The 23,422-nt window shown below is 48.0% G+C and overlaps 1 protein-coding gene across 1 annotated transcript in view; it reads right to left on the bottom strand.

Moving 5' to 3' along the window:
- Positions 1-286: 286 nt before the first annotated feature.
- Positions 287-23,422, bottom strand: part of Rasgrf1 (Ras protein specific guanine nucleotide releasing factor 1) — a 114,442-nt gene continuing 91,306 nt past the window's right edge. Inside the window, exons 23-29 of the mRNA XM_028865955.2 lie at positions 21,167-21,270; positions 19,427-19,511; positions 15,098-15,295; positions 10,609-10,688; positions 7,033-7,150; positions 6,028-6,096; positions 287-1,602 (exon numbers count right to left, since the gene is read on the bottom strand). Of these exons, the coding sequence (XP_028721788.1) occupies positions 1,510-1,602; positions 6,028-6,096; positions 7,033-7,150; positions 10,609-10,688; positions 15,098-15,295; positions 19,427-19,511; positions 21,167-21,270 (747 nt within the window). The 3' untranslated portion in view covers positions 287-1,509. The remainder of the gene's footprint in view (positions 1,603-6,027; positions 6,097-7,032; positions 7,151-10,608; positions 10,689-15,097; positions 15,296-19,426; positions 19,512-21,166; positions 21,271-23,422) is intronic.

The raw sequence follows: 23,422 nt of genomic DNA, 5'->3' as shown, positions 1-23,422 counted from the left end.
TGTGCAGTTGATTGTAGTCTCATGAGAGTCCCCAAGCAAGAGCTGCTAGTGGGGCCCAGTAAACCCACAGAACTGGGGGAAGCAAGGCAAATGGTTTCAAGTCATTCAGTTTCTGAGGGATGGTTTTTGGGTACCATGGGTGATGGAGGCAGTCAACCTCATCAGATCAAAGCAAGGATGATGTCACTGTCACTGGACAGCTCTGATGCCAGCCCAGGGATTGGTAAGGAACAACTCTCATCCAGTATTTCTTGTGGGGACAAATGAAACCCATCAAAACTCACGGTTCACCCTGAGATAGAATAGATTTATTAGCAAGAGGTAATCAGGAAACATATATTTTTACAAAAATGGAAAATTTTTTTCCCAAACAAGCTGTGAGTGGAAATATTTTAGGGCTTGAAATAGAATCCTCATACCGCTAGGTATTGCTTACAGCAAAAGTTGTCTGTCTGCTGTAGTGGAGCATGCCTGCCACGTCTGAGTGTTCTCTCTACTGTACAATGTAAAAAAAATTATGGTAATATTCACAGAATAAGCACTACCTCACTATATTCCTGCTAGAAGGCATTTAGACAGGACTACAGTATATGCAATAAAAACACTCGGTTATTGATTTCCTAATTCTATGTCATGGGACTAATTACCACAAAGTATACAGACTCAGGGCATCTCAACATAAGCTTGTAGTGACTGTCAGGCAGCTGAAAGAGGAGAAGTGATGTTTTTTTTTGTGTGTGTGTTCCTGACTTCCATTGGAGGCTGGGCAGAGGTCGGCCAGAGTCACCACGACTTGGTGTAGTGATTCCATTTTCCTAGAGAAGTTCCAGGGCCCTGTCCACTTCTACTGAGTCTGCTTTTCATGCTATCTGGTGTTAATCCTAGAGCAGAGGGCAGCATGGTGCCGGAAGTGGTGGCGTTTGGTGCAAGGGGCGTGGTTCTCAGCTGAGAGGACTCCCTTCCAGCCAAATTTACTGGGATTCCACAAATGGGGACTGTTGAGACCTGCGGTACTGGCTGAAGAAGCTGCTTTGGAAATTGGCATCACCATCAGCAGGAAGAGGTGTCAAGGACTGGACTTGCAGGTATGACTTCCCCCTCCCTCCTCCCCCTCCCCCCACCCAGTTATAACAACTACATGGAACATGCTGGGGAGGATGCCTGAGTGGCCTGAGCTAACCCAGGGGCCTGGGCTGGGAGGGACGAAGCAGGGTTGGAGTTTGAGACTTGTGTCACGTGGGCTCTGTCTCCCCTTCTGATTGGAGTGAGGGCCTGGGAGAGCTGACAGGGAGTACAGCTGTTTGAAGGAACAGGCTCCGCAGGGGGTGGGGCAGAGTCTGAGACAGTGCAGAAATTCATATTCCGGTTCTACAGGAATCTAAGAACAAGAACAGATTTGTATTCTTGGAGAAGCACATACTGAAGAAGAAATCCGGAGGAACCAAACGATTATGTACAATATCATATAGCGGGTGTCCACGGGAGCGGCTGGGGCAGGGTGGGTGAGCTTCAGGTGGGGAGTTTCGGTTCTATGCGCAGAGAAGACTCATAGAGACTTTCTTCGTCCATTACAAAAGATCGATCCAGTAAGTACTGAGTCACCTGAAATGAGAGAAAGGAGCAATAGAATGGTGGGACGTCCCTGGACACTGGGTCTCTTGCAAAAGTTTTTCTTTTGTCTTGGGTATTTGAGATAGGGTCTTACTCTATAGACCAAGGCTGGCCTGGAATTCACTATGTAGCCCAGGTTAGTCTTGAACTTGGGACCATCCTTCTGTTTTAAGTCTGAACAGCACCATGCCTGGCAGAACCAAACACTTTTGTAGGTTCAGGACACGCATGTATGAGGCAGAGGGTCTCGGCCACCTCCACCATTCCAAGGGACTTGCTAGGTGACAATGCTAACTCTAGCCTCAAACTCAGGCTCCCTTGCCTCAGCTTCCCAAGTGCTAGCACCATCATATCTGGCTGTGTTTGTCTTAATATAACTTTTCTATTTAAATTACGTTTTAAGATTTAGTGTGTGTGTGTGTGTGTGTGTCTGTGTGTGTGTGTGTGTGTGTGTGTTTTGCTGGAGTTAGAATTACTGAGTTATATCCACAGTTCCTATATTCTCTTAATAAACATCTTAATGGTAATAAACCACACGTGGTAAACATTACTCTTGACTGCTTTTTCCTTCCTTCCTTCCTTCCTTCCTTCCTTCCTTCCTTCCTTCCTTCCTTCCTTCCTTCCTTCCTTCCTTCCTCCTCCCTCCCTTCTTCCTCCTCCTCCTCCTCCTTCCTCTCTCTCTCTCTCTCTCTCTCTCTCTCTCTCTCTCTCTCTCTCTCTCTCATTTTTAGTTGGTCTTTTAAGGAAATATTTTGGACTTAAACAAAATAAACAACTCCCTGAAAAGGCCGATTGTTCAATCTAAGTGGCAGGTGGGTGTTCACAATTCCTGCAGTGTTTCAGTGTGAAGCGCTCTCCAGCCATGTCAGGTGTGTATGTTTACACACAGCAGTGCTCTCTCGGGAAGGGCCGGTGTAGGTTTCCCATGGCAGAGTCTGATGTAAAATGTTAGTATGAAAAACTGAGAATGGTCACCCTGGGAAATTTAGTTGTATTTCCTCCTGACTGTCCACTGTACTCTTGATTCTAAGTCTTTTTCTGAGTTCCTGCGCATTCAATGAGAGATCAGAGCTCTGACCTTACAAGCATCCCCTGGATCCAAGGTTCATGAATTTGTCAATTTGGAACTAAGTGTGCCTTTCTCCCTGCACAGAAACCAAGAAAAAGAAGGAAATGAAACGACACCCATATTCTGTGCTTGAAAGTCTAGTGGTAGCTGCTTAGGGGAGACCAAGCCTGTTGCTTTTGTCTTGGGGAACTGTCTCTGTCACCATGAAGGTCAGAAGCAAATGGATGCTGATTGACAGATGAAATTATTGCTATGCTGATTGACAGCTCATACTCTGTATCTCTAGGAAGATGACCTCAGATGTCAGCATCTGGCTTCACCTACAGATAAAGACAGGGTGACCTATGACCGTATGAAATGAACTAGACTTTTAGTCCTAGCCCGTAGCTCCATGGAAAGGGTTCTTTCTAGACTATATAAATGCACTCAGCTCCCAAAGCAGACTGACCAGTGCTTTCCATGTGGGCACCAAGTTCAGTTTCCCTGATTTCCTTGAGCTGGAGATTGGTGACGAATCCATCCCTGCTGAGACACTCAGGAAGTTCGAGGGGCAGTGGTATTTCTATGTACTGAACCCCAGAGCTTGAGAGAAGGTTAAAGTGGCAGGAGACAGAAAAGAGCCCTCGGAATTTGTTGGTAGCTTCTGGGACTTTCTAGGGTGCCATGTTATCACCACAGTGCTTTCTAAATACAGTGTGTGACCCACTAACAAAGCTCCTCCAGATGCTGCTAAATTTAAATGGATAGCCTATGCCTTAATAGTTCTCTTTCTCTCTGAAAGGGTTGTTCGATTCCCCCAAAGGGGTCATGACCTACAGGTTGAGAACCACTGCACTAGGCTATCTCCTCAGCCCTTAATATTATTTCTTATTAAGGTAGGTGGTGGTGGTCCACTCCTTTAATCCCAGCACTTGGGAGGCAGAGGCAGGTGGATCTCTGTAAGTTTGAGGCCAGCCTGGTCTATAAAGCAAGTTCCAGGATAGTCAGCCAGGACTGTAACACAGAGAAGCCCTGTCTCAAAAAAATATTATTTTTTTATAGGCTAAATGATATATGACTAGGGATAAAACTCAGTTGGTAGAGTGCTTGCCTAGCATGTACAAAGGTAATCCTAGCCTTCATGAGGTACTTTTAAAAAAAGTGTTAGATATGGTGGGAGTCGGAGGCAGGCCAGTCTCTGTGAGTTCAAGACCAGGCTGGTCTACATATTGAGCTTCTGGCCAGCCAGGATTTGTACTTTTATATTATTATTATGTGTGTATATGTGTTTTGTGGGGGTGGGGTGGGGGAGGGCGGGCATTCATGTGCCATGGTGTGTATGTGGAAATCAGAGGACAACTTTGGGAACTTAGTTTTCTCTTTGTGGGTTCTGGGGATCAAACTGGGTTGTTAGGCTTGCTTAGCCACCTTGCCAGCCCTCATGGTATTTATAAACCCGGGGTCTAAATCAACATTCACACACTGAATTTATATGCCATGTATTTTAATCTCTCCTTTAATCTAGAGTAATGGCGTGTGTGTGTGTGTGTGTGTGTGTGTGTGTGTGTGTGTTTCATTTAGTTTTTCTTTTTGCTCCGGCAGGTGGAAACTGAACTCCAGAGCCTCAGTTATGCCAAGCAAGCCTTCTCCCACCAAGTGCTACTGTCATGCTGTGGTTTTTACTGCTTTGTTTATTTCCCGCCAGAGTGCCAGCTCCTGAGGACCAAGTGCTTACCTATTTTGTATACTGTGCCTTGTGGCCTGAGATAGTGCTGAGAGCACAGTACTCACTCAATCAATATGTGTCCATTGGATGAACAAAGAGCAACATACCAGTGACCCAGTTAGTTATCCACAGATCTTCTCTACATGGTAGAGCAGAACATGGCACAGAATTAACTTTTGCTGTTTTTTGAGACGGAGTCTCTCTTTTATGTAGCTCTGGAACTCACTATATAGACCAGGTTGGCCTTGAACTCACAGAGATCCACCTGCCTCTGCATCCTGAGTGCTGGGGTTAAAGGTGTATGCCACCATACCCAGCAACATTTTTTTTTTTTTTGAGACAAGGTTTCAAGTTATCCAGACTGGCCTCAAATTTGCTATGTAGCTAAGAATGAAATGACCTGGAACTTCTGATGCTTTCACCTCTCAAGGGCTGGGGTTACAGGCCCAGGCCACCATGCCTGCTTTTATGCTGGGGATCAAACCCAGGGCATCATGCATCCTAGGCAAGTACACTACCAACTGACTCATATTCCCAACTCTAACAAATTATTTCTTTGGGCTTGGTTTGTAGCAGAGAAAGACTAAAATGAGCTAGATGTCCATCATGTACAGGATTAGTGAGAGGAATGGATTTCTCTGCAGCTTTAAGCAAGAAAAAGGCCACTTTGTCTCAGGAAGGAGTGACTTCAGACACATAAGGAAAACAGGATGGACTGAGCAATGGGTAGCGGGTGACATTATAGTAGAAGAAGAATGTGCTGTGTTTATGAACTGGCACCAATACAGACTTGAGAAGGATACTCTGGTCTTTGGGAGGAAAACCTGTGACTTCTGTGTCTTTGCAGCATAGTACTTTTCAAAAAATGGAAGTGTTTGGGGATGGGGATAGATCTCAGTTTCCTGACCACCATCTGCAAAGTCCTGCTTTGATCTTCAGCACCACAGAAAAGGAGCCTGGTGGTGCACACCTGGATTCCTAGCCCTTGGGAAATGGAGGCTGGAAGATGCCAAGTTCAAGGTCGTCTTTGGCTACATATTGAATCCGGGGCCAGCATGGGCTACGTGAGGCTTTGAAAAAACACCAATCAAGGGCCAGCAAGATGGCGAGCACTTGCTGTCAAGCCTGGAGATCTAAAATTCAATCCCTGAAATTTATGTGGTAGAAGGAGAAAACGGACTTCTGTAAGTTGTCCTCTTATTTCCTCAGGCTCTGTGGTACATGTGCATGTGAACACACACACACACACACACACACACACACACACACACACACACGCACACGCACACGCACACGCACACGCACACGCGCACACACACGCACACGCACCCTATAAACCAAAAACCAAGCAAAACTACAACTGACCAACCAAGCAAAGGAGATGTTTGGAGCTGCCTCTCTAGCCCTGTGGGAGAGCAGACATTGTTTTAAGCCACCTGTGGGATGTCAAATCAGGCAAGAATCACAAGTAAGGAGCAGCCAGGGAACAGTAATAGGGGTGGTTTCCTTAAGGACATGGCATTTTATGCTGGACCATGAGGATCCAGGAAGGGGTGCAGAAAGATGCTTCAGGAAAGGGCAGAAGTCTGTGCAGACGCAGCACTGTGATGGAGAGGAGAGACCCCACGTGGTGTCCTCTTACCTTTGCTTGGTGTTCGATTTTGTAGGCAGTCTGTTGAAACTGGCGAATCTCTCGGATAATATGGGAGATCTGCGGGAAGGCAGGGGAGTTTTAGAATAGTTGCTCTCTCATGCTGCCTCGTGGATGAAAAGGGTCACCGGTAGCTGTGCCTGAAGTCACGCTGCCTCTTGAAAAACTCCACTGGCTTTCTTTACACCACCCACCTGCCTGTTGGGATAACTGTGCTAATGTGTGTGTGTGTGTGTGTGTGTGTGTGTGTGTGTATGTTGTGTGACTGAGGAAACTCTCTCAGTCAGGGCCACAGACTTCCCCACACCACTACAACCAAACCCCAGCTGCCAGTCAGAGTGAAAGGCTTGTGGGTGTCTAATGGGTGCATGCCAGGATGTGAAGCATAAGGGCTTCCCTCTGTCACCAAGATGGGGCTTCTCATTTGTGTTTGAAAGGCATGATTTTTATTAATGTGTAAGCCCATTTTGCAAAAAATGGGTGCAAACAGAAGCTCTCTGTTTGGGATGAGTGAGAGACGTGGATGTCCAGATGTCCTGTGCCTACTCAGAGGGGTCTTCTTGGGTCCTCTCAACTTCATGTTCTGGATCTTTTGGAGCAGATTTGAAACTTTCTTTCTTAGGTGGTGGTGTTGCAGAATGATTTTTCTTTAGTTATACAAAACAAGCCTTTCTGTGGACATTAAAGGGTGGGATGTGAGGAAAGGTGTGGAGTGTGAGGTCAGACCCAGCATTCAGAACCGGCTCTTCTTTTCACATGTAGAGGGCCTTGAGCTGGTCTCTTGACCTTCCCCATCCTTCCCTGTAGGGAGGGTGCTGAGCTCACGTGGGAAAGGAAGGGAACACAGGGCTAATGTCATTAGTGTCAGTCACAGTTTTTACTGGTGGCCTTCCACTGGGTGTACTTGGAACAGGGGCAGGCAGAACAGGCTGTGCTGGGGCAGTGTCTGGGTGGCTCAGTCTGGAGTTGTGCCCCCATCTACCCAGGGAAACATACCATCCTCATCTTGGAGAAGTTGACCAGGCCGTCCTCTGTGTAATTGGGTGTCCCCTCCTCGATGAAGGCCAAGTCAGTGAGGTACATCCCCAGGTAAGGGACACAGGGTGGGTCACAACTTGGAAACAAATGGCATCCACAAAAGTTTTTCACTTAAGGAAAGGAACTTCTGCTAAGAACAGAGTACCCTGCATGCAGACTCTGCCTGGCTAGAGGCAAAGGGATTTCTAGTTATGAAGAATCATGGGGCACATTCAAGCTTGCCTAGACTTCAAGCCAGGCTGAAGGGCAGGATAGTGTGGAACAGCCTGGACCCTCACCCACAGGCTGCAGGGAAGGGGGTCTTACTTGTATCTCTTCCCTCTGTGACCCAAAATGCCTTTCTTTACTTCTCTGGTGTCTGCCCGGTGGAGCTCACCAGCTCTTCCCAGCCTCCTCCCAGTTCACTTTTTTTCCACTGTTACTCTATGTTCGTTCGGTCACCTCTAGGAAGGATGGGCCACCCACACCCAAGTTCCAGCAGTCACTCAGTGTAGCATCCCCAAGACCTGTCCTCTTGCCACCTAAGTTTAGGGGCCAAAGCAGGAAACCCTGGCTGGTCCTCTGATCACCTTCCTGGAAGTGTCTTCTGGGAAGGGTGGGCGATTCCCAGGGTCTATGGTTACAAGAGATGAGATCCTGGTGTGATGGACCAGGCCTCTGATGTGTGGCTCTGAGCAGGGACTCCTTGCCTGTACCATGGCAGCTTTTCTGGTACCTTGGGAGGGTGCAGGGGAAGGATTAATGGTATTGGTGATGGGAGTGAGCGGCCATTATCCTCCCTCCTCCCTTCAGCAGCTTCAGGGGACTCCTGAGACAGTGCTCTACAACTTCCTCTCAGCTCAGTGCTGGGATGGCAGAGGAATTGTTCCTCAGGCCATTTGACACCCCTGCCATGCTGGAGGAAAGGGAGGTATAGACCTTGAACTAATCCTCCTGCCTCCATTTCCCCTGTGCTGGGATTAAAGGTGTATACTGTCACATCTGATTTTTGTTGTTGATTTTGCTTTTTTGAGACTGGGTCTCTCTACATAGCCTTGGCTGTCCTGACCATCACACCTGATTTTATGTGGTGCTGGGGATCGAACTCAGTGCCTCTTGAAAGCTAAAGTGAGCACTCTACCAACTGAGCTACGTTCCCAGCTCAAGGAAAGACACTCTAAACTGCCTAAGTGGTCATCAATAGATAAGTATCTAGTACGACTGCTCTCGAACAAAGATAACTGCATTGTCCCATTCTTAAGACTTAATCCAAATGGGGCTGTCAGTCACTTGGACAGGAAAATGCTTTGCAGGAAGCTGTTCCAGAGAGCTTTAGAAAGAGCGTGAAGCCCACCTAACCATGTAGGTCACCACACTGGTCCCTCTGGCCACTGTTCGCTCTAATCCTCTGAGCACGTGTCTTTATAATGAACTCTATATATCTTTTCTACACTGCACTGTGTATCCTGCCTGAGTTCTTTTGATGGAGATCTCTAGGACCAGGAAGCTGAGGAGAGTTCAGAGTAAGAGACCAGCAACAACAGGCTGAAAAAGATTCCAGGGACGATTGAATGGGCCTGAGGATGCACACAGGAGAGCCGCTGCAGGACTCTCTGGGTGTGTCATTATTTCTGTCTGAAGACTGTTGCCAATGATCTTCTGCTTTCTGGCCCTTTTCTGATGAAACAGACTCCCCAGCATCACTGGACATGGTATGTTCTCCAGCTCCACAGGGCAGCTCTGCCTTACATAAAGATCCTGGTTCCCAGAAGCCCCCTAAGCCCTCTGCCCTGTGTCCCGGGCAGCGGAGGGTTCTGGGGGAGGCACTTACACAGATAACCTGAAAAGGAAGACAGTCAGGAGAGGGACTCAGACAGAATGGGAGCCACGGAGACAGTTAGGTAGCAGTAGTGGCTGCGGTGGATGAGGAAGCCGTGTGAAGGAGGCAGATGGAGCAGCGCCCAGAGGCAGACGGACAGTTGGTGAATGCACAGTGGGGCAGCTCCGCACAAGCACAGTCCACAGGGGCTCCTGGGAGCCCAGGCGGAGGAGAGACGGCCGGACAGCACAGATGGGTTCAACATCTGTCTGAGGACATAAACAAAGTGGAGATGGTCAAGGCGATGGCACACTGAGCTAGTGAGGGATGGACAAGAAGTAGGGCAGGAAGGAAACATGAAGAGGCAGCAGGAGAGGCTGGCTGGTAAGAGGGGGTGAGCAGGGCATTCCAGCCAATGTCAAGGGCTGGAGGTGTTGGCTGTCCCACGGCCATGTGCAGTGACCTCCATTGGGGCTCCTATTGGCTGTGGTCAAGAGATCTCGTATGGAAGGGAGGAGAGTATTCCTGGAAGCTATAGAGACCCAGCATCTCCGAGGTCCATTGAGGAGCCAGCCAACCAGCAGCGAGACGGGGACAAATGGGGTGGGGCCTAGTATGGAAGCCTGAAGAAAGCATTGCTAGGGAGCAATAAAAGCAGAACTTTGTCTTTTCAGAGCCCACGTCTCATGAACGCGCAGCCAAAGTGGCTTCCTTGTCAGAGGTACCCACACCTCATGAGAGAGTGCCCAAGGCAGACTGCAAAGCACTGGTCTTGGAGGCCAGCTCAGGCCAAATCCAGGTTCTAATGCCATGTTCACATGACCTTGGCATAGTCACTAGGTCCCCATCTTTTGTCTAGAAAGACAGGACAGAAAGAGCTGCCTTAGGGTGGGGGTTCACAATGTCTGGAAATGTTTCTGGTAGTCTTAAGAGGAGAGATGTCATTAGCATCCCATGGGGTGAGGCCAGGGTGCACCTAGAAATCCCACAATGCAATTGTGGGATTGAACACAGAACCATCCTGGACCAGCTGACAACAGTGCTGAGGTTGAGAAACCCACTTCCCAGGCAGTATCAATGGGGTTCAGTGGCAACGGTCAGGGAGGTACCCTGCACACTGTAAGGTGATGTTATCAACTATTGGTAAAATGTATTTCTTTGATTCTAAGACACAACTGTTAGTAATGTACTCACTCTTTTTTTTTTTTTTTTTTTTTTTTTTTTTTTTTTTTACTTTTTTGTTTTTTGAGACAGGGTTTCTCTGTGTAGTTTTGGTGCCTGTCCTGGATCTCACTCTGTAGACCAGGCTGGCCTCGAACTCATAGAGATCCACTTGCCTCTGCCTCCCGAGTACTGGGATTAAAGGCGTGCACCACCACCACCGTCTGCCGTACTCACTTATTTTGATGACTGTTTCTCATGAACAAGAAACACAACCACACTAAATAAACTGACTTGGCATGCCAGTTATTGGAGTTATTAAAATGGGAAATTGCATTTGAGAATCAAGAAATCTGGCACCAACTCTGCGGTCAATGACAGCTAAGCTGCTCTGGAATTTCTCTGGTAAATAACGGAGGGCAAAGCTGACCCATTGCTGGGATCTGGAGAGTCTATGGGTCTTGGTGGCAGGGAGAGGGACAGGCAGACCTCCTGCGCGGACCGGATGTGGCGAGAAGAGGCCTCTGTAATGCAGTCTACAATTTTAAATACAACAATGAAGATGCATCACTTACTTTTTCAGAGCTTCTCTGAGGTTCTTAAATCTGCCCTCTGACGATACAAGCTTTTGGAGCTTGTCAATCAAAGCTTTTGTCTAGAAGGAACCAGAAGCATTTACTAAGATTCAACACACACGCAGGTCCCAAGTCCCAGGCTCCGGCCCATGATCCAACATGCTGACCTGAGGGCTCCAGGCCACATTTGGATTTGGGGACTTTCTGTGCCTGGCAACCTCACCTGTGATCTCCTTAGGACTCAGGCTTGATCCCTATCATATGTTCCTCTCTTCACATATACCTCCTAGAACACCAAAGTGAGTAATGACCCTGGAAACTGGTAAGCTCCTGAGAACTGATGATTTAGAAGGACTGGGTGGGTGACTTGAGGGGGCCTACATTTAGAGCAGGAAAGAACTAAGAGTTAGAATGAACGGTTCTGACCATTTTTTTTTTTTTTTTTTTTTTTTTTTTTTTTTGGTGTTTCGAGACAGGGTTTCTCTGTGTAGATTTGCGCCTTTCCTGGAACTCGCTTTGGAGACCAGGCTGGCCTCGAACTCACAGAGATCTGCCTGCCTCTGCCTCCCGAGTGCTGGGACTAAAGGCGTGCGCCACCACCGCCCGGCCATACCTTTACTTTGATGGGCCAAGAATGCTATCCAAGGTCGAGAAATGAGGCAATGGATGGCAGAGGAGCTGATCATCCAAGAAAGGCCTGGGTGGAAAGGATGAAATCCTTGGCAAAGGATATGTGAAATGATCAGTCAGGCCTGGGCTACATGAGAGCAGGGCAGAGTATGGGCAGCTGGGTTTGTCTAACAAACAAACAGCTACCTCCCCAGGGGAGTGCACTGCCCTGGGTCTCTCTCTGTGTTCCTTTCCCTGTCTGGTCTACGGGATGTCTCTTTGAGGCCCTCGGTTCCCTCACTTATTATTATTTTTTATTTCTTAAGATTTGTTTATTCATGTATTTTTATGTAATTTTCATGTAAGCCTGCATGACAGAAGAGGGTATCAGAGAGAAGAGGGCACCAGATCTCATTACAGATGGTTGTGAGCCACCATGTGGGTGCTGGGAATTAAACTCAGGACCTCTGGAAGAGCAGCCAGTGCTCTTAACCACTGAGCCATCTTTCCAGCCTCCCAATACCCTCATTTATGAAAGGATGGGAGGGATTAGTTTTTCCTTTCTAGACATGGCCTTCAAAATCCAGAATGTAGCTGAGAAACTGTGCTGAGGATAGCCATGCATCACAAGACTGGGAGTATTAATCATCCCTAGAGGGACACAGTCACAGGCCGTGATGTGTGCAGTCACAGAACATGACAGGGTGAGTTTTCATGCTGATGGATGTTCAGTGTGTATCCTTTGAGAGGAAAGAGAAGATAGGGGCATTGGTTGTTTGGCTCCGTAGCTAGAAGGAGAGGGAGAATTGGTGTTTAGATTGACCCTGCTCAAAGCACAAATGCATTCTGACCTGAAGACAGAGCCGTGTGACAGAAGGACTGAATCCACATCCAAGCTAAGGCATTTGACTCTGAGTTTCCTTTAGAATTGGCTTTCAGCACTCTGGCAAAGCCCACATTCCCAGGCCATTTTTTTTTTTTTTTTCCGAGACAGTGTTTCTCTGTGTAGCTTTGGAGCCTTTCCTGGAACTCACTCTGTAGCCCAGGCTGGCCTCAAACTCATAGAGATCTGCCTGCCTCTGCCTCCAGAGTGCTGGGATTAAAGGCGTGCGCCACCACTGCCCAGCCACCTAGGCCAGTCTTTAACAGGGTCTTGGTGACTACCTGGACCAGTCCTTCTGAGGATGGTACCTTCCTCCTCTCCATGTCCACTCATGGAGGAATGACCCAAGAGGGATTTGGGTCAGATGTGGGGATTTAGCACCAAATCTGGGGCCTCCTCAGCCTCTGTCACCCATACTCAGCATACACAAGAGCAAATTCCCATTCCTCAGATATTCCCTAAGGGAAACACTAGGTCAGATATGGTAGATTTGGGAAGAGAGAAGCTAGATCACAAGGTTTAGTCAATGTAGTTCTGGCTAAAGAGGTACCCATACTTTGAGGTCATGTACATGTATACAGGCTGTGTGTGTGTGTGTGTGTGTGTGTGTGTGTGTGTGTGCGCGCGCGCGCATGTGTGTGATTTGTAGGTGTATGTGGAGGTCAGAGGACATACCTCAAGAGTCCTTCTACTATGGGCTCGGGGGTTGAACTCAGGTCACCAGGCTTAAACTTTACCCATTTTACCTACCACACCATCTCACTGGCCCTATGTAGGCTATTTCAGATGCCTGGGGAAAAACTCTGGCTCTGAGCAGGGCACGGTTTGATTCCTTCCACAGCCTCGTGCCTACTGTATACACGGATCCTCTCTGGGCTGCCACACTCTATCCAGGATAGAGTTTGGGAGATCATGAAGTTTTCCCATTGTGTTTCGCTTTGAAAGCCAGGTCACGTGCCTAGGCTGGGCCAGGAGCTCCCATCTTCTAGTGCTCCCTGGGGTGCTAGGCTCCTGGATCTTAAGGCTTTCTGGCTCAATGTGGACACTAGCAGGATGGAAAGGGGGATGCTTTTGATATGTCACTGGAATCAAGGACCAAGCAAAGAGCCTGTGTCCGGAAGAAAGATGCTCCTGTGGCCTCCAAAATACCTCCCCTTCCTGCTTATCTAAGAGAAAACATCAAGTGATGAAGAATGTTTCCTCCCAAAGAGACCAAGACATATTGTGAGCTGAAGGCAGGTTTTTGTCCCTACAGGCACAACTTCCCTAGGGCGGAGAACCACAGGCCCGTCCCTCATAACTGCTGTCCTGGAGAGCCACATTGGACACTTCCCCAAGGGACAGAGATTGTTTGAAAGATGACAGGTAAGGGAACTGAAATCAGAAAGGAGAAACAAAAAAACTTCAAAGTCTACTTGACTCTCTTGTCGGGCCGGAGCGGACTTGATGTCACTCTTTACTGAATCGGGCTGACACACAGAAGAAAGTGATACAAACAAGATTGTGTTGCAGGGTCTTTAGGAAATGTGGCCATCTTGGTGTGTCACAAGAGTCCACAGGCTGCCTGCAGAGAGACAGATAAGGAACTTGGCTTTTGTTGGCAGGGCTGTGGACATGGTCTTCCAGAAGCCGTTGGAGCCAAGCACAGTGTCGATGCGTAACTACAGCACAGGCTGGAGGAGAAGCCATCCAGTTTAGTCTGCATCTAAAGCTGAGCCCTGCATGTGTTGCTAGAGGCATCTTTGACTTTGATTCGACCAGGTCTGCTGGCTCCTGGTTCTGAATGATGTCCTAGAATACAGGCCAGGCCACATACATTGACTGCTCTTGGAAGAGAATGGAAGGTTTCAGAATGGCCATGGTGTATCCCCATATCCCCCAACTCCACGAGGAGAGTGATGCTGAAGAATGTGGTCAAGAAATACAGCATGTGCATTCTGGGAAGAGTCTGGTGGGGCAGGAAGTGAAGCCTAGTCTGGAGGAGCCATGGGAAGGGTGCCCTCATCCAACAGTACAAGGAGGGAGGAGTAAGATGCTAACCTGGAATGGGCTCCCAATAACCCTGTCTGAACCTTGACAAGCCATAGTGACTCAGAAGACTTTGTGCTTTTGCAGGTCCACTCCCGCCCCCCTGTTTATGACAGTATGTGTCTGTGTGGCCAGTTGTCCCCGAAGCTCCCAGATTCCATTCTTTCCTGGAGTTGCTCCCACAGCCCTAACTCTGGGCACCCAATGCACCAATGAGGAGGAGGTCCAGCCTCCCTGAGGTGTAAGGGGGTGAGTGTTCCTACAGACTCTACAGCTCAGCTGAAAACCGGGGCAGAGAAGGACAGAAGAGTGAGCATCCCAACTCTGGCTTGGCTACTAGCGGAAGTAGGAAGACTTATGGAGCTGATGCCTGCTAGTGGGTAAGATTACTACCTGCTGCCGGCTCCAGGAAGATAACGAGAAACAGGCGATAAAGAGAAACAATGGAGGGGTACAGAACTAGAGTGCCGCAGACAGGCCTCTTGGCAATGCTGGGTCCTGCAAGGCTCTCTCAGCTGAAAGACCACAGACACCACTGTCACATTATAGGTGCCTTTAGAGGCTCGCTTATCTCTGATGGGGTTGTCTATCCTCCTGCAGACATGTAAACCAGGACTGGGATACCTACCAAGTTCACCAAGGAAGCGCTGAAGTGTCTCAGAGCATGCTCTGCTTATGAGCTGTCCTTCAGGACCCTAGTGTAGAGAACTTTATCACCCAAAAAGATTCAGCTTAGGAAGCTACTACTCTTGTCCCAAACCAAGAAGAAGACTAGCACTACCAATAATCGCTGCCTCCCAGCTCCCACTGCGGAGTCTTAATTGCCCAAGGAGGAACTGAAGTTCCACAGGTCCACTGGAAATGTGGACCCTCAGCTCAGTCCTTTGTTCACATCCTTGGATTCCGGTCTCCCTGCCTCCACACCCAGCCCAGGCCCATCTGGCAGCAGTGCCAGCTTCCTGCCCGCACCTGCTTAGAAACTTTGAGCCATGTCTTTTTGAGCCGGAAGATCGCACTGCGGTTCATGGAGGAGGTGATCTCCAGCACGGCATTGTAGTTGTGTAGGCAGCGGCATATGTCGGCCACAGCTACCCACTTCTCAATGGCGCTCACCCTTGCATTGATGTCCTCATTTCGGATAATTTCTGAAGCAATCAAGTTACTGATCTTTAAGCCAATGCAATAAGACAGGGAAAAAGTAAGAGGCATAAGTAGTGTAAAGATAATAAATCACCATTATTTGCAGACACAATTTCTTGTTAAAAGTCCCCAAAACAATAAACTGGAAAGCTGTCAGAACAAAGGCTTAATATAAAAAGGAGACATTTTCCTATAAATCAGTGATTATCAATTAAAAACACAATGAAGCTGAATATGGAGGCATGTACCTGTAATCCCAGCATTTGGGAGGTAGAGGCAAGAGGATTCCCAAGCTTGAGCAACACAGTAAAGCTTTACCTCAATAAAATAAAATAAAATAAAAACAAACAAGTAAATATAATGACGAAGATTTTATCACCAAAATCACAAGAGATCTGTGAATTATCTTGGAATTTAAGTTAATGAAAACCACGTAGGTTGTTGCATGGGAAAAAAAGGTTATCAAAGGATGTAAAAGGCTTAAGTAACAGTGAAAGAGATTATATTGCCAAATGGTAATATAAGTAGCATGTTTTCATAACTAACCCATGAGTACAATGTAAACCAATTGAACATCCAGTGGAAATTGCTTTGGAATTTAACAGAGTGATTCTAAAGTTCATCTGGAAGAATGAACAGTTATGACAAGCCCAGCTCTGAGGGAACTTCCCATCATATTCTCTTCTGGAATAGGACACACACTTGGTCTCACATACGCAGGAGACCAGACCTCCTTGGAATCCTGCACCCTGCCAACAATCACAATCACACAAACAAATCACATGTGAGTTAGAACTGGAGTGGCTAACAGGGTGGAAGCTGGGGCCCGAACATCAGGGAGCTGGAATGGCAAGGAGCTGGGGAGGCTGGAAACGTCTACTTTCCCTGCACGTCGCCTTGAATCTATAATATTTTAAAGTAGAAAGTAAATGAAGTCGTGTGTGTGTGTGTGTGTGTGTGTGTGTGTGTGTGTGTACCTAAATATATATGTATGAAAGCATCACAATGAGGCTCATTTCTTTGTATGATAGTCAAAAATTAATTAAAAAAATCTTTCAAAAGGTAAAAGAAACGATGACTTGTTATTGGAAAAATAAAGACGTTAAAGGCAACTATGTATATACAAGTAGAGCTATACCACCAAGAAACCTTCTCTAAAGTAGTTACTATGGCATGGATGCCAAGGAGGACTGTTGAATTTTAATTTTTTTACATTTGTTTATTTATTTTTGTGTGTATGTGTGCATGCAGGAAGGTGGGTGATACACTCCACAGTGCATGTGAGAACAACTTGAGGGGGTTGGTCCTCTCCTTCCCCCATGTGAGTTCCAGACATGGAACTCGGGTTATCCGCCTTGGCAGCAGGTTTTCCCACTGATATTTCTTGTTGCCTGGGATGCTGAACTTTAGTATGGACTTATGAAGAACTATTGAAATTAGGGGGAATGATAACACATAAAACAGTGTGTGTGTTCTATATACTAATTAAGTTTAAGTAGTTAAATCTTTCCATATAGAATACACTGGAACAAAAAAAATCTTTTTAAAAAGAACTTAAAAAAAAAAAAAAAAAAAAAGAACAACATTGAAAAAAGAGCAGGCCGGTGAGATTCTTCATGGGATGGAGAAACAAAATGAATACCTGCTAATTTATTCTACAAAACCCATCACCACTGTGCTGTGCACCAGAGATGGGCAACACAAGAAAGAAAAAAACTAGGTACCCAGCTGTTTATATACCATGGCTGCCTTGGGTTTGTACTGGAGGCACAGGATCTTTGAGGATTAGAAAAACTATGTAATTCTCATTTACCATATCAATAGATTAAAGGACCGAAGAACCACATGACCATCTTAGTAGCTGTAGAACAAACAGTGAATAAAAAGTTGTGTGTGAGTTGGAGAGATGAGTCAATGGTTAAAAGCATTTGCTGCCCTCTCAAAGGCCTGGATCCAGTCCTCAGCACACATGCCATGTTGCTCACAACCATCTGTAACTACAGTTCTAGGGGATCTGATGCCCGCCCTGGCCTCTGTGGGCACCTTCATGCATGTGGCACACATAACTATACTCAGGCATACACACAAAGACATTAAAAAGAAATAAGAAAAAATTAAAAAGAAAAAAGTCAATATGCATTCATGGTAAAAAATTATTGGCATTCACACATATACATTAAAATAAATAAGAAAAAATTAAAAAGAAAAAGTCAACATTCATTATTGGCATTCAAGAATAAAAAGGAAAATTTCTAACTTCATCTCCCCTTACATAGGGGAAGATTAAAAGCTTTTCCTGTAAAAGCAAGAACAAGGCCCACTGTCTCCATCTCCATTCCACGTTGTCCTGGAGAGAGCTGGGGCAACCTTGGGCTGCATGCCTGTCTCACCCAAGTCTGGTCCTAGTGCTGGAGACCTGGCCAGTGCCAGTCAACAGGACAGAGAATTAGCAAAGGGCTAGACAATAGAAAATTGAGTCATGTCAGAGATTAGGATACCCCTGTCGCAGAGGTACACATTCTGTCTCTGAACAGGGCGATGGATGTGAACAGAGATGTCAAGTGCCAAACAGTCACGGGGTAGCCTCCAGAGGACTGTGTGGTTCAAAGGGGGACTTTTCTGCTGTGTCACATGGGCAGTGCCACTTAATCTTTCAGTTTTGGGTTCTTCCTCTATAGAGTCAGTGTCATGGGTTAAATGAGATGGGTTAAAGTCATTCCCACAGTGCCCACTACACAGTATCAATGAAGACACATCCTGCTCCTGGCTTGTGCTTACTCCATCCTGGGTTCACAGAGTGCCAGGGCCGGGAGGCTCCTCCTTCCCCGGCACTGCAATACTGTGGCTTCCTCATTTCTTTCTGGCTGACAAAGGCCCTCCTGGATGATGTTTGTCAGGGACCCATTGCTCCCCACCCCCTATGGGGTTGATATGTGATGCTGTCTGTGGCCAGGCAGCAAGGACAAGTGACATCATGTGTTCCCATCTCTGACCATAAAAGGCTCTTTACTTGTGTTGATTAAACTCAGAGAATGAAGATGCCATGTGCAAATGCTCTCAGGGCTGGCACAAGACTAGGAGAAGGCGCGTCCCATGGATGTAGAGAAATTGCTGGGAGAGATTTTTTTTTCAGTGCTGGAGACTCAACTCAGGGCTTTGTATGTGCTAGGTAAGCACCTAAACAATGAGCCACATCCCCCACCCCTTGGTTTATTTATTTATTTATTTATTTTGAGATAAGCTATTGCTATGTAGACCTGATTGGCCTTGAATTTGTAACCCTCTTGCCTCAGCCTCCTGAATGTTGGGGTTATAAATGTCTACACAGGGGCATTTTTTTCTCTCCCATATGGTCCTGCTCTATCGTACATCAATGGAAAACACACGTGCTGCTACATGCCAATCAGCATACCCTTTGAGAACCCCAGCCTCTCAGGATCTTGAATGTGAGAGAAGCACCCATCTCCTAGGGTGTAGGATTTAAATGAGGTTGCTATGCATACAGAGCATGGTCCCAGGCAGCTATGGGAAATATTAGATGCTACCCAGCCTTGTTCTCAGCAACTCCGGGGCCTCTAGGGTCTTCAGGGTTAACTTGTTGAGCCTTCTTACCAATCATGAAAGGTAATATGGTGGCTAGGACGTTACATCATCATGTAGATGAAACTCTTAGAAAACATTTAGGGAAGTCAGAAGGGTTTCAGTAAACTTTCATATCCGAGGGAAGTTGCCTGCCATTTCCAGACTCAGTTTGCCTGTTTCTAAGGCTGAGATGAGGTAAGAAAGTAAGAAACACGGCAAGAATATTTTGGTCTTTTCTGTCCAACCCTTCCTTCTTTCCATCCTTTCTGCTGCCGGTCTGCCACGACCCTACTCTTGGGAGAAGCTCCTTGTGGTGACCACAGGCCCGAGGAAGCTCCTCAGGAGCCATTGCTGGCTGATGGCTCTGGATGGTTGTCCCAGCTGATCTTCAGGTGGCCCTTTCATGTTCATCCATTTAACAGGTGAAGCAACCAAGACTGAGACGAAGCAAGCTGCCTCTGGTTACACAGGGGTGTGGCAGAGGTGTGGTGCCAGCCTGCCCTCTACTCAGCCCCTTGGTGGACCTGCCAATGAAAAAGCCTGGCAGAAAGGCACTGCCCGCACATGTGTACTCACGTCGTTGAAATGCTTGGTGGTTTTCATGATGTATGGCGTCCTTTCGTTTTTCTCTACCTTCATCCAGCCCTGGCCGAAGAACTCCCTGCAGGGAGGAAAGAGAAACCCAGAGCAGGTGAAATGAGCTCTGCCTTGCTCATTCAGTGTGGGGTCACTTCTTTGCTTTTTGAGGTGATCATTTACAGGGGAGCAGCCCTCGGCAGAGGCCCAGAGAGGAAGGAACCTTGAGCTCAAGCCCAGCTCTATGCCACACTTTGTGTCTTGGGTCCTTTACTCATCTGTGAAATGGGAGCATAACAGCAACACTTTCCTCTTGGGACCATCATAAGACTGAAAGGAGATGAGGTATGAGATGGCCCAGCAAAGCTGTGAAGCGGGTATGCATACCAGATTTTGCTATGGATCTTGCTTCTACATTTTAGTACTTTGGAGCAGATCGTCTTCAGAACAGAGGTGGCAGATAACCACAAAGGAAGTTTGGTGGTAGAATGTGTGCTTAGCATGTGCAAGGTCCTGGGTTCAATTCTCAACACTATCCGAAAAAGGTGGGGCCCAAGAGGGTAAGTGGATAAAAGAACTGAAAACCAGTTCCAAGCAGTGTGTTCTAGTACAGGGAACCTAATGGGTAAGCCATGGACTTCCCATGCTTCTAAGTGATCAGAAGAGATGCTGGGGTGAAGTCCCACAGGTTGGTGCCCCCATGGGGAGGTGACACCTATGAACATCTCTCCTGCTCTTGCTGCTGGAGAGAGGCAGTAGTAACACCACTTCCACATCTTGGGGTTCGTAAGTCTCCAGGCCAACCCTGTCATTAGGTGAGGCTGTACTCATGCCTGTGGGCATGTGCCCCTGGAAGGCAAACTAAAGGATGCTCCAATAATGTGTGGCCTTAGACATGGTGATGACAATGGTTGGAAATAATTATATAAGAATTATTGGAAATTCAGAGAAATGCCTTGGTTGGGAGGATGCTTAGTTCAGGTTTAAACATAAAAAAGAAAACCAGCTTAACTTAGAATGCACTAAGGAGCACCACAAAACAGTGGTTCACAGATGCATGTTGGTTATTAGATAAGAGAGAGACATAGGACTGTGATTACAGAGAATCCAGTGTGATTGAAGACAAGGCAGGGCAGACAGTAGCAGGCCTGAGGCCTCACCAAAGTCAAGAGCCATCCTGAAATGTGTTCCTAGGGCTTGTATACACACACACACACACACACACACACACACACACACACACACACACACACACACACACATTCATGCCTGTGTGCAGATAAACATGTATTCTTTCTGCACCCCCAGAAAGAGGATTCTTCTGGAAAAGTATGTATAAGGGGAGCAGGTGGGTGCTTACAGGTGATAGGTAAAGAGAGGGCAGGGGAAGACCATTCTTTCCAAGTTTTGGAGAGGTTCACAGGCTAGAGTCAGGGATGTGCTGAGGAGGGGGGAGGAGGAGGGAGGAGGAGGAAGAGGAGAGAGGAGGAGAGAGGAAGAGAGAGGAGGGAAGAAGAGAGAGAGGAGGGGGAGGAGGAGAGACAGGAGGGGAAGGAGGGAGAAGGAGGGGGAGGAGGGAGGAAGAGGAGGAGAGAGAGGAGGGGGAAGGAGGGGGAGGAGAGAGAAGGAGGGAGGAAGAGGGAGGAAAAGGGCAAGGAGGGAGGAAGAGAGAGAGGGGGAGGAAGAGGAGGAGGGAGGAGGAGGTGGAGGGAGAGGAGGCAGGCAGCCATACCCACTTACTCATAAGGAATCTTCTTGAAGACGAGGTGATCCAGCAGGGTCAGTTGCTCTGCTATCTCCAGGGCCGAGTGGTTTTCGAAGGGCTCGGCCTTCACGCCCTCTGCCTGAGGGAGCAAAGGCAGAGTCAGGCCAATGGTGCCTCCTGGCTTTCGACACTTTTCTGAGGAGACCCTCCTCTCAGTTCTGGTGGGTACTTGGGATAACAGTGAGGAAGCAGGGCCCCACTGCGTATTGCACCCTTGTGTGTGTGTTCTGTGCTTCTGGAGGACTCTCCCTGGAGGAGTCAGTCACCTACATGTAGGAAGGAGGCCAAACCCTGCTCAAGCTGCTCAGATGGAAACAGGCTGGCGGGGACGCAAGCCTGGGTATCTGATCCCAGCTGTGATGGGCCACTTCCTCTGGGTTCTGCCTGGTCCTAGGTGGGTTCAACACATTTTTTTCCTTGAAACACATTAGTAGACGTGGGTTGTGGGTTCCAGGGTATGATTTGCACCTAGGGCAGTGTTCCTGTCTTGTGGGCAGAAGACAGCTGTTGGCTACCATGTCCCTGACTTACGAGGTTCACTCATACAAACAACCTTTAAGATTATCTATCCCCTGGGCCTCCTTGACCATGGAACACCCTTAGGAAACATTAGTCAGGGACGGGGGTACCCATAGAAGGAGCTAGCTGGAAGTTAATACAGAGAAGTCTTTGGTCCGCTGGATTTGGGAGTTGGGGCTGGGGAGGAGAGGAAAGGACAGCTGTGTTGGTGCTGGGAGGAGCCTAGGTCCACTGAGGGTCGAGTCAGATTAAAGGTCTCCTGTGCACTGTGGCTGGCTGGGTCATTCAAGAGTAGAGGGAGGCCTACAAGGTAGAGGTGGGCCTGCACACCTCTGCTTCCTTACACTCACGCCACGGCACCCAGAAGTCCTAGCAGCTGGCCGAGTGCCCAAGTGGCCCGTCTGCACGGATTGAAGAGGAAGTGGGGTCCACCCACACCCAGAGAACATGCCATTCCTCGAGGCTGAGTGTTCTGCTGCTCCCCCTCCCCCTCCATTTCTTTTGCCATCAGTGAGGTCTGTGTTGCTAGGCTGGTGGCAGACACTGGACATATGCAGACCTGTCGACATGATTCAGGCTCAGGGGTTTCACGGAGTGAGGACTCAGGGGACAATAGATTCTGTGTGGTGGCAGATCAGTCATGGGTGTTTCCTGGCAGAGTCACCAGGGCAGAGACCAGAAGCCCAGGTGCAGGAGTGTGGGGGTGGGGAGCGCAATGCCTCTGGGGAGGATGAGTTCTTAGGCAGGCAAAGCGGGATGTGGGCATGAGGGCAGCAGGGGCTGGGTTGGAGGACAAGACCCTTGTGGTGGCATTTCTCCTGTGTGTTCTTGGGGATGGACCCTCCGGAAGGGGGGCAGCTCAGCTACAGTCACTCCTGAGGGTCCTGTGTAGGTTTCTCAGGGCTGGGTCCAGGATGGCAGGCCTGTGAGGGTCACAGAAAAGTCCAGGAGGCCATGCTGGGGTGTGGTCCAGTGGCCCAGTGGCTATGGGTGCTTCATAGGGGCAGGTGACCTTTCTCTCACTTTTGATGTTGCCCAGGTCTTCAAGAAGTGGCTTTGGAAGTAGAGGTCAGAGTGATAACTTCCATCACCTTCCAGAAAGACTTGTGAGAAATAATGTGCCAAGCCAATTTTCTCCTTCCCACTGAAGTCACTGGCCTCCATTAAGATGGACCTGTCTGTCACTCAAAGTCTCTGGGGACCTGTCAGATATGTACAGATATGGGGCTCAATAACCTTTTGTTCTAGAAGAGCCTCAGGCCATTTACAAAGGAAAAGGGCCCTTGTACTCATGAAGTGTAAACATTCCAGTCAGGCCCCGGCTGGCAAACAGGAGCACAGGGCATTCTCTACACTGGGGAAGTGGTGGGGAGGCCATTCCAGTGTTCTGGGCCCAGAGGATCAATCTGCAGTAAGTGATGTCGAGGTGCCACACCATCCTCCCTGACCTGGCAGGTCACTGAGCTGTGTGGGCTCCGGGGATCACCAGCCAGGCAGAGTTATTCCTGGGCCAGAATGTGGATGGGGTACTGTTCTCCATGAGTCTTGAGTGATGAAAAGGGACAGGAGCCAGGGCCTGGAGTCCGAAGCCCTTACAATGGATTCTGCTAACACTCGTCAGCCTGGAGCTGAGCTGATGACACAGAACCCACCTCTGGGGAGGTCAGAGTCTGTCTTGAGCATTTCCAACCATCATCATTCAGTGGCCAGGA

The sequence above is a fragment of the Peromyscus leucopus genome, chromosome 7 (assembly GCF_004664715.2).
Source record: "Peromyscus leucopus breed LL Stock chromosome 7, UCI_PerLeu_2.1, whole genome shotgun sequence".
In the NCBI taxonomy this organism is placed as follows: Eukaryota; Metazoa; Chordata; class Mammalia; order Rodentia; family Cricetidae; genus Peromyscus; species Peromyscus leucopus.
This window is presented reverse-complemented; position numbering and strand designations above follow the sequence as displayed.